At 60.0% G+C, this 14,145-nt stretch overlaps 1 protein-coding gene across 1 annotated transcript in view; it reads left to right on the top strand.

Annotated features, from left to right (window-relative positions):
• The window catches only part of ATCAY (ATCAY kinesin light chain interacting caytaxin), a 30,551-nt gene extending 26,326 nt beyond the window's left edge, over positions 1-4,225 (top strand). The window contains exons 12-13 of the mRNA XM_027585131.2: positions 451-483; positions 1,767-4,225. Of these exons, the coding sequence (XP_027440932.1) occupies positions 451-483; positions 1,767-1,776 (43 nt within the window). The 3' untranslated portion in view covers positions 1,777-4,225. The remainder of the gene's footprint in view (positions 1-450; positions 484-1,766) is intronic.
• The last annotated feature ends 9,920 nt before the right edge of the window (positions 4,226-14,145 follow it).

The raw sequence follows: 14,145 nt of genomic DNA on the forward strand, positions 1-14,145 counted from the left end.
TCTCTAGGTCCAGAACGTCACCCCAGAAGGGACCCCATACCCGTTAAGCCGTTGCTCCCTCCCCTCCTCCGCTTTTCTTTCTTCACACCCAGCAAGTCCTCTGGCGCCTCGCCCTGGGATGGGTGGAAAACACAGCCCGGCTCCGGCCCTCTCCCCATCATCCACCTCTGCCCTGCCCTGCCCGCCTCCTGCATCTGACCCTCCTCATAGCCTCTGTCTCCTGCCCTCCCGCGACCCAGAGGCACAGGGCTGCCCGGACCATGAGCAACCTCGGTGGTCTCGGCCCGTCGTCGCTGGACCCCGCCTGCTCACTGGTTATGCAGCAGACACGCGCCAGCCCTTACTCGTAACAGATGAAGATGAAGCCGTGTCGGCCCCTGCTGGGGCTCTCGGCCAAAAGCCAGGGCTCCCCAGATAGACAAATCATGCTAAGACGTCTCTCTTCCACAGATCTGCGCCAGGTACAGAAGATCAGGAGACGAGGTGAGTGGGACGCAGAGCCATCTCGGTGCCTGATTTCCCAGATGTCCCACGTGGAGCCTGCCGCATGAGAACCGCCCCACGATCCACTGTCTGGGGAGTCAGAGAGGCATCGGCTACCGGGACTCCAGGGTCTCCTCTGTGGCAGGCAGCCTGTTCCTGCACAACTCCAGGGGGCGCCAGTGCCATGAGGCCCCGGAGCTAAGCCACATGGTGGCCCTGACTGAGACACTGGCCTGGAGCCAGGCCCCATAAAGCCCAGCTATTTATTTTTATTTTTAATTTTAAGTAGCCTCCACGCCCAACACGGGGCTTGAACTCACAACCCTGAGATCAAGAGTCATGTGCTTTACGGACTGAGCCAGCCAGGGGCCCCCAGCCCGGGCTGTATTACTCAGCCACGGGTACACCGTTTGCCCACGGCCTGTCTCAGGGTCCCCATCTGTTCCCGATGCCAGGAAAGCCTGTGTGTTGGGGGGTCATGGAGACCACCCTCAGGTTCAGGTTTGCTGGACGGACCCACAGAACTCGACAAAGGTGTTGTACTTACAGTTGTGGCTTGTTGGGGTTTTTTTAGAATTTTTTTTTAAAGATTTCATTTGTCAGAGAGACAGAGAGCGCACACAAGCAGGGGGAGCAGCAGAGGGAGAAGCAGACTCCCCACTGAGCGGGGAGCCCGATGTGGGACTCGATCCCGGGACTCCCGGATCATGGCCCGAGCCGACGCAGATGCTTAACGACCGAGCCACCCAGGCGCCCCAAGTGTCTGACTCTTGATTTCGGCTCAGGTCACGATCTCAGGGTCTTGGGATCGAGCCCCACATCGGGCTCCTCGCTCAGCATAGAGTCTGCTTCTCCCTGTCCCTCCTGCTCTGCTCCTCCCCTCCCTCTCTCTCTCTAAAAATGAATAAGTAAAATCTTTAAAAATAAAATAATGAAAGACACAAAAGAAGATACTGTAGGAAGCAACGGATGGATGGACGGACAGACAGATGTGTAGGTAAATAGATGGCGGATGGGGGGACGAAGGACAGGGGGCTGCTTTGAAGCTTCCTTCGGGTCTGACTGGAGGCGCCAGCCCCAGGGCCGATTCTGCTACGGCACGGAGGGAGCGGTCCCCTTCAGAACCACACCTGGAAGGTGGGTGGCAGGCAGCAGGTACCCCTCTTGCTGCTGAAGACCCCAAAGCCGGATTAGGTCATGCTCTTGGATTCCACACAGGGATGCATTCCCCGCTTGCTTTAAAAACAGTAACAATGACCTGACCTGTGTTTATTCCTCTCTAGCCTGTCCTGAGGTGACAAGAATACAGAGAAGGACAAGAAAGAAGATTCTAGATGCCAAGAAATCTCTGTCAGACGCCCTCCGGCCCTGGACCTCATCCCCCCCTCATCCTGAGTCCCCGTCTTCGGAGGATGCCAGTCTCCTCCATTCCTCTCTGAAACCCAGCCTCCTTTTTAGCTGCTTGAAAATGTTTTGTTTTGTTTTGTTTTGTTTTGTTTTAAACAACGCGGTATTAGTGTGTTCCAGAAAAGGACCCAGTCCTCAGCCCTCCACCCTTCCACGCTCAGGAGCTCACGGCCAAGAAGAGCAAGAAGCTCAGGGCATGGCCCGGGTGTCCTTGATGGCTTCAGAGACCCCCTCCCACTGCACAAAGTCCTGATTCAAGACCCTTCTCTTGCTTGTCACCTGGCCCCCTTTGGAGCCACCAATGCCCACCGGCTCCCTGGCCGGATCTGGATCTGTTCTTGTGCCTTTTCTCCTAGAAGAGCCCCTGCTGCTCTGGGCATCCGGCCTGGAGCCTCAGCCCCCGACCTGTGCCGTGCCCCCCGGGAACCTCCCAGCCTTCCACCTCCTGGGTTTTCATCTGACCAGCTCCCCCCATCTCTTCTGGCACCCACCTTCTTTGGGAGCATCGGAGCCCACGGCACCAGTGAGCTGCCGATAATTACCCCGGCCCTTCAGTTATAAAACCGCCCCTCCCCATCTAGAACATTCTCAAGCCCCTCTCACATGGATGCCACACCCCAGGGCAGTCCTGGTCAATACCTCCTACTGAGGGAATGAAGTGTCCCCCCTTTCCTGATCCCCCCCCAGTGCAGGGTTGGGGTGTGCCCCTCAGGCTCCCACCAAGGGGAAATGGGCTCTGAACTGCGTGAAGGAAGATACAGGGTATTACAGGCTTGAGTATTTGGAAGTTCACTTGGGAAAGGAAATCCCCATGGCCTGGATGCTGTGGGGACCTGCAGTCAAAGGAGGCAAATTTACCTTGGACAAAAGACAGACTTTCCTAATGCAGCCCAAACACCCGTCGGGTGGCCGTTATAGGTAGTGAGTTCCCCATCTGTGGAGGCATTTAAGAAAAGGCTGGGAAGCGCTTGCAGAATGTGGTCTTCTGTGGTCCCCTCCAATCTTAAGAGTCTCTGTTTCTATAAATCTGAGTGAAAGTTGACTGGGCACCTTCTCCGGGACCCCTCCTACTGGCTCTGCGGCTAGCTTCTAGCGGTCGGGATTCATGCGCGCTGAGCATGAGGTTCTCGGCCTCGGTGGCGATGTCAAATGCCTCTCAACCTGGGACGTCAGGTGTTTGGAGGTTAGTCCAACGGTGGGAGGGAGCCAGTGGTGTTTGGTGCTGAGGAAAAGGAATGCCCAACATTTTGCTGCGCGGGAGAGGGTCCCGCACGTCAAGGAACTGTCCCCCCCCCCCCAAACACCGGAGACCACCGCGTTGGAAAACGGTGAGTCTCTGAGCGAGCTCGGGCCCGCATCTTCTGCGGCACAGCACTGCCCCGGAAAGGCGGGGACACCTGGGGGCGTGGGGGGCTCTTGAATGTGTGTTTCTGCCGTGTTTCCCAAATGCCGAATGAAAGGACCGTGTTGGGGCCCAGACGTGTCACCAGCAGCCTGAGGCAGCAGAGACTGGCAGATGGGCTGCTTCCAGGCTGCCCGCCTAGAGACCCCACTCCCGGTCCGCTTGGGGCCTGCCCCAAACTCCAGGCCTGGGCGGCCGGCTGTCCTTCCCCGGGATCAACATGTGGACCCCAAAGCTGCAAACTCCCACCTCTATGCACGCAGCCGCTGCCCGGAGGCTGGAACTTGGCTGCAAGCTAAGGGATAGGAACGGATGCCGTCTACCCCGAGCCAGTTACTGAGCGTCCCGGGAGGCGACAGAGGGACAGGAAGCAGCAGACCCCAGCCTCCCGCCCCCCACCCCCGGAGGAGCCTGCAGGCTGCACAAGAAATTGCAACGGGGTCCACCTGGCCCAGCGTGGCCGGCCCGCCACCCCTCCGGACCACCAGCAGCCACAGACAATGGGCAGGCGGGACCCAGGACCCCAGCTCGGCCGCAGCAGCCCCTCTGGGATCAAGAGAGACCCCGGGGGCAGGGGCTGTGTCCAGGCGCGAGAAGTCCCAGCGCACAGCTCCATCCAGAGGGGGCCGCCGTGTCCAGGCCGGCTGCCGCCCGCACCTCCGAATCGGCTTTGCGGAAGGCGTGTGTCTCCAGGGTGGTCGTGGCCAAAACGCAACGGCCCCCGGCCCCCGGACCTCGTGGGAAAGGGACGCTGGGTTTTCCTCCCGGGACACAGGGGATGCGTCCTTCAGTCGTAGCTCACACGCCCATCCTAACGACGGTGAATTTTGTGGTTTTTAAAAACAGAACAATTCATTAGGATTACTGTCATGATGTTCAGACATCATTTCCATGAGCTTTGGGGGATTTTTATGTGGAAATAAAGAAGCGGTAACTGAGAAGGGAGGTTTGTTACTTTTGTCCACTTCCCCAAGGTGTGGCGCTGGCCTTGGGCCAGGAGCTGGCGAATTGGCCTGAACTCCTGCCGGGCGACCTCGGGCCGGTGGCCGCAGGTGACCTTGGGTGACCTTAGGTGACCTCTGGCAGGCAGCCTCGGGTAACCTCCCAGTCCTGTCTGGAATCAAACCTAGTCAGCAGGTGACAGTAGTAATAATTTAACAATTATATATATGTTATTATTACTATTACTGAAAGAGAAGACTCTGTGTCTCTCTACACTCACACCAACACTTCCCACACCGGACTGGGGGAGGGGTCCCCACGAGCTCCCGGCGGCCACCGGTGGGGTGTCCTGCGACCTAACCCAATCCTGACACTGCGCAGAGTCATGCACGGACCCCACAGGTTAAGGGCTCAGCCCCGCACGTGTGCACGTCCCCACCTCAGACGCCAGGCCCCGGGAGTGGGCCCCCAGGTCACCCACACTTCTGTCCCAAGTGGCCAAAAATCAGGACTTCCCTCAACCTTCCCCCGGCAGCTCACAGAACTCAAGAAAAAGGTTTACGTGCTTTTTACCTGATCATGACAAAGGATCTAACTCAGGAACAGCCAGCGGAAGAGATGGGGGGGGGGGGGCCAGGGCGTGTGCGGGGGGCGTGTCCCCGAGCGGTCCCGTCACCCACAGGAGGCGTCCTCACCTCTGGCCGTTGGTGATGAGCCCCACCCCCAGCCCTGCCTCTCCTCGGGGGTCCGCTGGTCGCCAGCCCCAGCCTGTGGCCTTGGCTTTCCAAAAGTCCCCCCACTCGCCTAAACACAGGTGTGACTAAAGGGCGCGTCACAAACAGCAAAAGACACCGCCTTCATCTCGATCGCTCTGGACCTGTTTCAGGAACCAAGGACAGAGGTCCTCCCTCTTCCCACCTAGGAAGTCCCAAGGGTTTAGGAACTGTGTGCCAGGAGCTGGGACTGAGACCAAGTGTTTCCTTCTTGTGATGCATCACAACATCACGTGATAACAGTCGGAGCCCACGCCCCACCCAGCACGGTGCCCGTGTGAGCAAGGGGAGGCGACACGGCCCGCCCAGGGCCACACAGGACAGTGGGGGCTGTGCCCCACAGAGGGCAGCCTAGAACCCCCCTGCCAGGTGCAGGAGGACTGGGCACCCAGGACGAGGGGCCAGGCCCTGTCCCGGAAAGAAGGGTCCTCTCTGATTGGAGACCCGATGGGGAAAGCCGCGGTCAGCCCGGCCAGCAGGTGGGTGGAGGGCGTCCCCGGCAGAGGGCCCGGCCCGCGCAAAGGCCGGGGGCTGGATCAGCCGCACGGGTGTTAGCGGGACCCGGAGCTCAGTGCGGACCTGGCTTCTCTCTCTCTCTCTTCTAAATTTACCATTAGTGGCATTTTAGAACATTCACACATTGTGCAAACGTCCCTCCTATCTAGTTCCGGAACATTCCATCTCCACCGAAGGGAAACCCTGTTCCCAGGAGCAGTAGTCACTCCCCAGGCCCTGGCACCCACTAAGCTACTTTCTGGGTCTGTGGATTTGCCTGTTCCGGACGTTTCCCAAGAAGGGAATCGAACACTCTGACACGCGATGGTCGGCCTTCATGACCTGTGCGCTGTTTGGGGACAGGTGTGTCGCACTGTGTGCCAGGCGAGCGGACGCCAGGAGGCCTCCCGGAGGCACCCTGCCAGGGCCCCTGTCTGGGCACGTCGCTGTCACCCGTGCTCTGGGCTTCGTGCCCCACAAGGAGGCTCCCAGGAAGTTCTTGCCACTGGAATTGGGTCAGAGGTCGCCTCCTGGACCAGCATCCCCACCCGCCGCCTGCCAGGTGCCCGAGGGGGCTAGAGGTCACAGGGGCAGCCACGCTGGCAGTCAAGGAAACGGAGGCCTGGAAGGGGCTGGAGGGGGGAGGGGACACAGGGGGTCCCTTGTTCACACTGTCCCTGGCGGCTGCCTTCCAAGAGACGGTCACGGCGCCAGTGACCTCTCCTAACCTCTGCACCGGCTCAGTCCTGGCTGGAGCCACGCACGGAGTCCTTAACGACTAGCTGAACTGACGACATGCTCTCCGTGTCCCTTGGTTGTGTTGGCCACTGTGCTCCTGCCGGCGGAATCAGGAGAGGGAGGTCACAGAAGTCCTGGGGGGACACACGCCGCTTTACAGCTGAAGGGAGGCGGCTCGGTGGACAGAGAGTTGCTGAGAGGAGACATGGCAGGGGGGCGGGGGGAGGGGTCTGGCTAAATGACTTGGCAGGATTCTTGCTGAAATCGGGCTCCTGGGGGGGAGCCCAGGGGTGAGACCGGTTGGAAAGGAGCTCGGAGGTAGAGGAGACGGCCTCCGTCCGCAGCCTGCGGGGAGGTGACGAAAGGGTGAAGGACTTGCGACTGACCACGTGTGGGGCCCACCGGACAATCCAGGAGACCCTCCCCAGCTCAGGTCCTTAACCTAAAATCCGGTCCACGGCCTGCAGGGATTGGGGCGTGCGCCTCCCTGCAAGCCCTCTTTCGGCCTCCACAGGAAGGGAAAGGACGCTGGGGAGGCCTCTGGAGGTCACGGTCGGGGGCTCCGTCTTCGAGTTCTAACAGCTCCCTCTCACTCATGGCTTCAGTTTCCCCATTTGTTCCACTGAGGGGCTCGATTCGATGATCTGCTTTCATTCCTCTTTCACTAGCTCCTTCCCCACCATTTAGGGGGTCCCTGCCTTGTTGGGTGCCAGGGACACAACGGAGAATAAGATGCACCTGGCCCTACCTTTGTAGAGGAAGGGGTTGGAGGAAGCAGAAAGACTTCCTGGAGGAGGGGACGTCCAAGCTGACACACAATGGTTTAGGCAAAGTAGGCCACAGGGAGGAGGCTTGGGTAAGACCGAAGGGGTTCTGGCAGCTCCTTCTGCCCATGGGTCCTGTCCCTGTGCTATGATAAGCACTTTTTTGCACCAGAAAGAGAAAAAAAAAAAGACGAAGGGTTCGAGGAAGAAAATATAGCACGTGCAAAGGCCCTGTGGCAGCAGCTCTGGCTGCAGAGGGGCAGGTAAATGATGCGTAGGGGCAGGGCATCCTCCCCCCCCACCTCCCTTCATAAAACCTCCTGGTGGGGGGGGTCAAGCCCAAAGAAAGCCTCCCTCCCGAGGGTTGAGGCCATCTGCCTCCCGCCATGAAGATGAGGACAGCGAGGCCCAGAGAGGCAAGGGTGGGGCCAAGCTCACCCAGCTGGTTGGACCCTTACCCAGGATCCTTAACCAGTAGTTCGCTAAGCATGTGGGGGACTCCCTGGGGGCGGGAGGTGGGGGTGGTCCCTGAGACCCTATCAGGGAGTCCTCAAGGTCAAAATCATGCATGGCCAAAAGATACATTCAGAGTGCAAAGACAGACGGGTGGATTTCGCGGGATCTGAGGACAAAAGAGAATAACTCACCTTCCGGAACCTCCACCTGTCGGGTGTAGTTGCAGGACAAAGGAGACTGCCCAGAAAGGCCTGAGAGGCCATGAACATCCTCCTCTCACTGTCGCTGTGAGGCTGGGTGCTCTTCCTGCACACCTGCCAAGACGGCCGGTGGAAGCAGGTGAGACACCAGCGGTCTCGGCCTAAGCCAGACATCGAACGAGGTTTGCAGAAGTGTAGAACAATACCACGCTTTTATCTAAAAAAAGTTTTGGCTTCAACAACATGAATTTATCCTCTGCAGTTCTGACCGCGAGGTGTCTGGTGGGTCTGGAGAGGCTAAGGTCCAGCGTGGGCAGGGCTGGCTCTGGGGGCTCCTGGGGGGCTCCACTGCTCGCCTGCCCTGCTTCTGGAGGCGCCGTACCCTTGGCTCCTGCCCTCTTCCCGTTGTCAAAGCCAGCAGCGCGGCATCTTCCTGACCCTCCCGCTGTCCACACAGGTCCCGTCTCTCTGATCAAAGCTGGAAGAGTCTCAGCTTTTCTCCGTAATGGAGGTGAAGTTCACATCACACGCAGCTGACCATGGTAAAGCGTGTGATTCGGCGGCATTTAGCGCATTCACAATGCCGTGCGGCCACCACGTCTGTCCAGTTCCACAACTTTCTCATCAGCCCCAAAAAGAAGCCCCGCCCCCACCAGTGGTCACTCCTCATCCCTCTCCCCCAGCCCCCGGCCCCCACGAGCCCCCTTCCCGTCCGCGGATGAGCCTGTTCCGGACGTGTCACCACGTGGACTCACACCCCGTGTGGCCTTCTGTGCCTGGTTCCCTCCCCGAGCGTCGTGGGCTCGGCGTCCGCCCCTGGGGCCACGTGTGTGCGCGCCTCGCTCCTGCTCGCGGCCGAGGGACGTGCCGTGCGTGGGGGACACGCTGTGTATCTGTTCATCAGCTGACCGACATTCGGGCTGTGTCCACCTGTCACACCTGTGGTTCCTGCTGTGCACATTCAGGTACGAGCTTCTCTAGGGCAGACATGGAGATGCGGAATCACCGGGCCATACGGGAATCCTCAGCTCAGTGCTCCGGGGAACAGCCACACTGCCTCCCACCAGCCGCGCACCAGGGTTTCCATTTCTCCCCATCCTCACCAGCCCTTGTTGCTGTCTGTCCTTCTGAGGGACATGGGCCAGCCCCTCCCCATTCAGGAGACCTGGAAGTCCCTCTTCCAGTCTCACTGCCAGTACCTCTTGCTGTTAGCCCTGGAGGCCATCCTGGTCCAGCGGTGCGACTCTGCAGGTGAGCAGCTTCCTTCTGACTCAGCAGTCTGCCCATTTCCCTGGGAACTGACCCCCTGCTTCCCAACAGCGCCCTGGACCCGCTGTGTCCCCAGGGCCCCTGGTTTTGGTGTACCTGAATGGCAGGAGGTCCCGTGAGGGGCGCTTCCACCGAGTCCTGGAAGACATTCAGAACTCGCTCCTGAACGACTCCCAGATGGGGCTTGGAAGCAGAACTCAGTCCTGTTTTCTTAAACCACAGGGGTCCAGCCTGTGGTTTCGGAGGCACCGAGAACCCTGGGCAGTTACCGTCTCCACGGGTTGGACCCATGCTGATGTGACCTTGGGGTCTGCGTGGGGGTCTTTGGGGCCTCAGTTTCCCCAGAGAGGAAATTTCTTGTGAGCTTTCAAAGACAGCGCAGAGTGGCCCGGAGCAGGGGCTGGGAAGTCAGCCAAGCCTGAGTGTGCCCCTGGCTCTTGGCCGCGCCCCACATTCACCACACCCCCAGCACCTCCTCTGTGATTGGAACATACCTACGTTATAAGGTGACTGGGAAGCTTTCCTGGCCCAGGAACCACGTCTCGCTGAACCCTCCCCAAAACCTTGGTGGGACAATTTCTCCTTTGCAGCCATTTCACAGCTGGGGAGACTGAGGCTCAGAGATCATCAGTGCCTCGGTGAAGCTGGAATCTGAACCTGGCTCTCCCCAGAACCATTCTCTTTGCCCGTGGGAGCCTGGAGTATAGGGGGGGTGGGAGGGGACAGGGTGCCCCTTGACCTGAGGGCGATACCCATGGCAGGCTGTGGACCTCAAGCTGCCCACCCCTCTCAATCCAGAAGGGCGGGAAAAGTCCGCAGTCCAGACAGGTTTGGACAAAGCCAGCGAACTTATGGAAAGGCTCATCCACAGACGGGAAGGGGGCTCGTGGGCGCTGACGGCTGGGGAAGGGGGGATGACGGCTGATGGAGACGGGGTTTCTTTTTGGGGTGACAGAATGTTCTGGAACTCAATAGAACTTGTGGTGGCCCAACACTGGGGATGCACCAAATGCCAGTGAATTGTTCACTTAAAAACGGCTAATTTTATGTGAATTTCACCTCAACCAAAAGAAAAGGGAGGGGAGATCAGGCCTGGGCAGCGGCATGATTCCGGGAAGGAGAGCCAGCCACAGGCCTGCGTTTGCAGGGGACGGGCCACAGGTGCAGTCAGGGCCTGCTGCATTTGCAGTCGGTGGGCAGAGGCGGCAGGGCAGGGACTATGGGTGTCGGGACCCCCGCCCCCTCCTCCCCATCTGCCCCAGCCCCACTGCCCCCCGGGCCTCCTGCGGTGGGGTCTGAGGGGTATGCTCTCCAGGTGCTCCAAAGCTCCCTGCCCCTCACCACAGAATTGGCCGGGCCCCAGTGGGTCCCACGAGCTCTGCCCGCTCCCCCCTCCCCCGGTTTGGGGTCCCAGTCCCCAGGGAAACTGCTCACTTCCTCCGCTGCAGCCTGGGAGCCTCCCGACTGGCGGGCCCTCTCGGCCGCTGGCCCTTCTAAACAGCCTTCCTGCCCCCGGAACTCATGCAGCTTAGCAAAATCCCCGCTGCCCTTCTTCGCTCCTGGGGCCTCAAGACCCAGAGCAGAGCAAGACCCAGATGAGGCGGAGCTAAGTGGCCGGACAGGCGGGGGCCGCGGAGCTCGGAGGATCCCGTGCACTTGGCCTGTGGGCCCCCCATCTCCCACCCCAACCCCCGACATGAAGACACAGTCCATGTAGGGTCACGGACCTGCCCCAACTCGCCAGGAAGTTCCCAGTCTCAGCACCGGAAGTCCTGCGTCCCCGGAAATTGCTGAGAACGAGGCACATCGGGGGGGGGGGTGCTGGGTCACCGTATGCGTTGCCCCCCGGGGCCACAGACGAGAGGTGGGAAGGCCTGCGGGTCACGGCCAGCAGGGCCTGGGCCCCCAAACCCCCTCACCACCCACGCGCTATGCGCCTAACGGCTCAGAACCCTGCATCCTTGTACACTTGAGCGGGATTTGAATCTGTTAAGTCCTCATGTCAAACAAACAAAAATCAAAACCTTTCAAAACACACTCTTATGAACTCAGTCGTGTCCCCCCAAATTCATATGTTGAAGCCCCAACATCCCAGGAGCTCAGAATGTGACTGTGCTTGGAGGGGGCGCCCGGCTGGCTCAGTCGGAGGAGCGTGCAACTTGATCTCGGGGTCGTGAGTTCAAGCCCCACGTGGGGAGTAGAGATGACTTAAAAATAAAATCCTTAAAAAATAAATGAGGTCACAAGGGTGGGTGGGCCCTAACCCGACGTGTGTCCTTACAGAGGAGGTGCACACACAGAGGGAGGACCCCGTGAGGACACGGGGAGGAGACAGCCGTCCGCACGCCGCACAGGCCCTCAGAAGGAGCCAGCCCTGCAAATCCAGGGACCGGAAGTGGGTTAGTGGGTGCCAGGGGCTGGGGACGGGCCTCCTTCTTCAGGAGGAGTAAAATGGACAACCGCTGACAGTGGCACCACCCTGTGAATATACAAAAAAAGAAAAAAGAAGTCTTCCCCATTAAACGGATGCGTTGTACAGTATGTTAATTCTAGCCCAATAAAGCTGTTCTGATTAAAAAAAACAGTCAATGTGATTTCATCTCACCCAAGGGCTTTGTCAGCAGCTGTGGCTGATAAAAATGCCCCAGTGCCCACGTACTGGCCGGCAGCACGTCGCTGTCCTGCTGATACGTTGGGCACAAAACGTTGGTTCATTCACCAGACTTTTGCCAGGGGCACAGTGCATGGGCAGCACACGAGGGGGGACAGCTGGGCCGCGTGCAAACTCTGCGGAATTGGAAGGTCTGCGTCTGTAAGGACAGCAGCCACGTCCGGTCAGGTGTGCGTCACCGGGGCCGCCCTCCAGCTGCAGCGGCCGGGAGCGGGGACAGAGCACAGAGCTCCTCGGGGCTGCAAAGCCCAAGGCAGCCCGTTCGTGCCCCTCGGCAGAAACCATCTGCGACCCGTGTGGTGCGTGAAGGGTCGCAGGGAGGAATTGGGGCACGCGGACAAGGGGTTCTGGCGCTGCCAGAGCCCTGCCTGGCCACCCAGACACCGGGGTCACGGCAGAGCAGTGGCAATAAGATCCTCAACTCAGAAAGCCCTCTGAGGGTAACACGTGTCGGCCGGGATGGGGAGCCATCGAGGCCCTCGGGCACAGGGGGGCGGGGGGTGGAGATGGGGCAGGGCTGTGGACCCTAGTCTGGCTGTTTGCAGAAAGGTGCACACAGAATTCCTGTGTGATCCCACAACCCCACGTCTGGGTCCACACCCCGAAGAACGGGAAGCTGGGACTCAAACAGATATGTGCCCACCCAGGTGCACGGCAGCACGGTTCAGTCCCCAGAAGGTGGAAGCGACGCCCCGTGTCCATCGGTGGATGGAGGGTGAGCACAGACCGAGGGTCGCCGCGTACGCGGGAGGAAGCAGACAACAGCGTCGGTGCCTTTGGCAAGACTGGGACCATGGCAGGTCCAGGAACTGGCGCCCAGTTCCATTTCACTGGATTGAAAACGATTTCGTCTTACACTCCCACAGGTGGAACAAATCATGCACTGGCCACGTACGGAGGCGTCGAGCTGATGATCTTGGGCCGCCAGTTAGGGTCTGAAAACACACCAGCTGGGAAAGCAACAGGAACAGATTTTAAACTGCTCCATCTGTTAAGTTCCCGGGCCCGGAGAAGCTAGCGGCAGCTTGTCACGTGATACTCAGTTTGTACCATAAACTATGAACTGGGGGAGGGTACACACGGCGCGGTCCGTCCCCACGCGGGGACACGCTCCAGCCTCAGGAAGGAAGGGACCCCGACACCTGCCACAACTCGGAGGGACCCCGAGGACACCGGGCTCAGTGAGAGGAGCCAGACCCAGAAGGACACATCCCGCAGGACCCCACTCCCAGGAGGTCCCCAGAGGAGTCCCGTCCACACAGACAGAGAGGAGAGGGTGGGAGCCGGGGCTGGGGCAGGGGGTGGGGAGTCCGTGCTTCGTGGGGACCGAGTCTCCGTGTGGGGAGATGGAACGTTCTGGAGACGGAGGGTGGGGGTGGCTGCAGGACCGTGTGAGTGTGCTTCATGCCGCTGAGCTGTGTGCTTAGAGACGGTTAAGGTGGTACATTTTGTGTTGTGTGTATCTGACCACAGTTAAAAAGAATGAGAACAGTAGCAATAAGGTGACCTCCTCATCCCAGTTTGCCCAGAACTTTCCCCGTTTCAGGGCTGAAAGTTCCCTGTCCTGGCAAACTGGGCCAGTCGGTCACCCTGATCGAGGGCCACCACCTCGAGAGATCAGATTATCCTGTGACCCATCTCTCTAGGGCTCAGAGAGGGAAATCACACCACCCAAATCGCTCGGCAAAACTGAGATTTGAACTCAAGTCTGTCAGACGTCAGCCCTATGGCCCTTTCCAGCAGAGACAGCAGGGCCAGGCCTCTCAGCCCCACCCCTGGCCATCTGCCTTCCCACCCAGACCCCGGGAAGAGTTTTCTCTTCCCTCCGAAACCATCACTGCCCGGCTGGGTGGCTCTGGGCACGGTGCGGACATTCGTCCGGCGAGCCCGGGCCTCTCCTGCGGCACCTGCCCGCCCCGACGCTCAGACAAACCCGATGCTCCCGTCCCGTGTCCACCAGGCACCCTTCAGGTGCGGCCCTTGGTCGGTGCCCGGGGGTCTCCCTCCCGGGGCCCAGGACAAGATGCCCCAAGCCTGGGCAGCCCCGAGCGGGAGTGGGCGGCTTGGAATCCCCCTGCCTCGGCCACCTGCGGGCAAGATGTCCCCGGGCAGGTGACGTGCCCCCTCCATGCCTCACTGCCCTTACCTGTGGGCTCAGGGGTCTCATGTTGACAGGCACCATGAGGAGGAGCCCCGGACCTGCCCACCCTCAGGCTGCCCCGTGAGCGTGGGGACGGTACCGACCCCTGCTAGATACCCGCCCAGCATTCAGAAGGGTGCACCATTCTCTCCACCACTCCATCCAACAAGTACAGTGTATCCAACCCTCTCTTGCGGATGGGGAAACTGAGGCCGGGGCTGCAGAGTTCTTGCCTGCGGTCACACACAAAACATGGAGACACGGTTCCAGGCCCGGTTGGAGTGCCAGGGAACACGGGCAAGTTCCAATGTCCTGTGCCTGGGGCCAGTGGCAGACCCCCGTCACCTCTGGGTGTCCCCTTCCCTGGGAGGAGCCCCCCCAGCTCCCCTGGTTTCCCAGGACCCC

Source organism: Zalophus californianus, chromosome 1, assembly GCF_009762305.2.
Source record: "Zalophus californianus isolate mZalCal1 chromosome 1, mZalCal1.pri.v2, whole genome shotgun sequence".
Lineage (NCBI taxonomy): Eukaryota > Metazoa > Chordata > Mammalia > Carnivora > Otariidae > Zalophus > Zalophus californianus.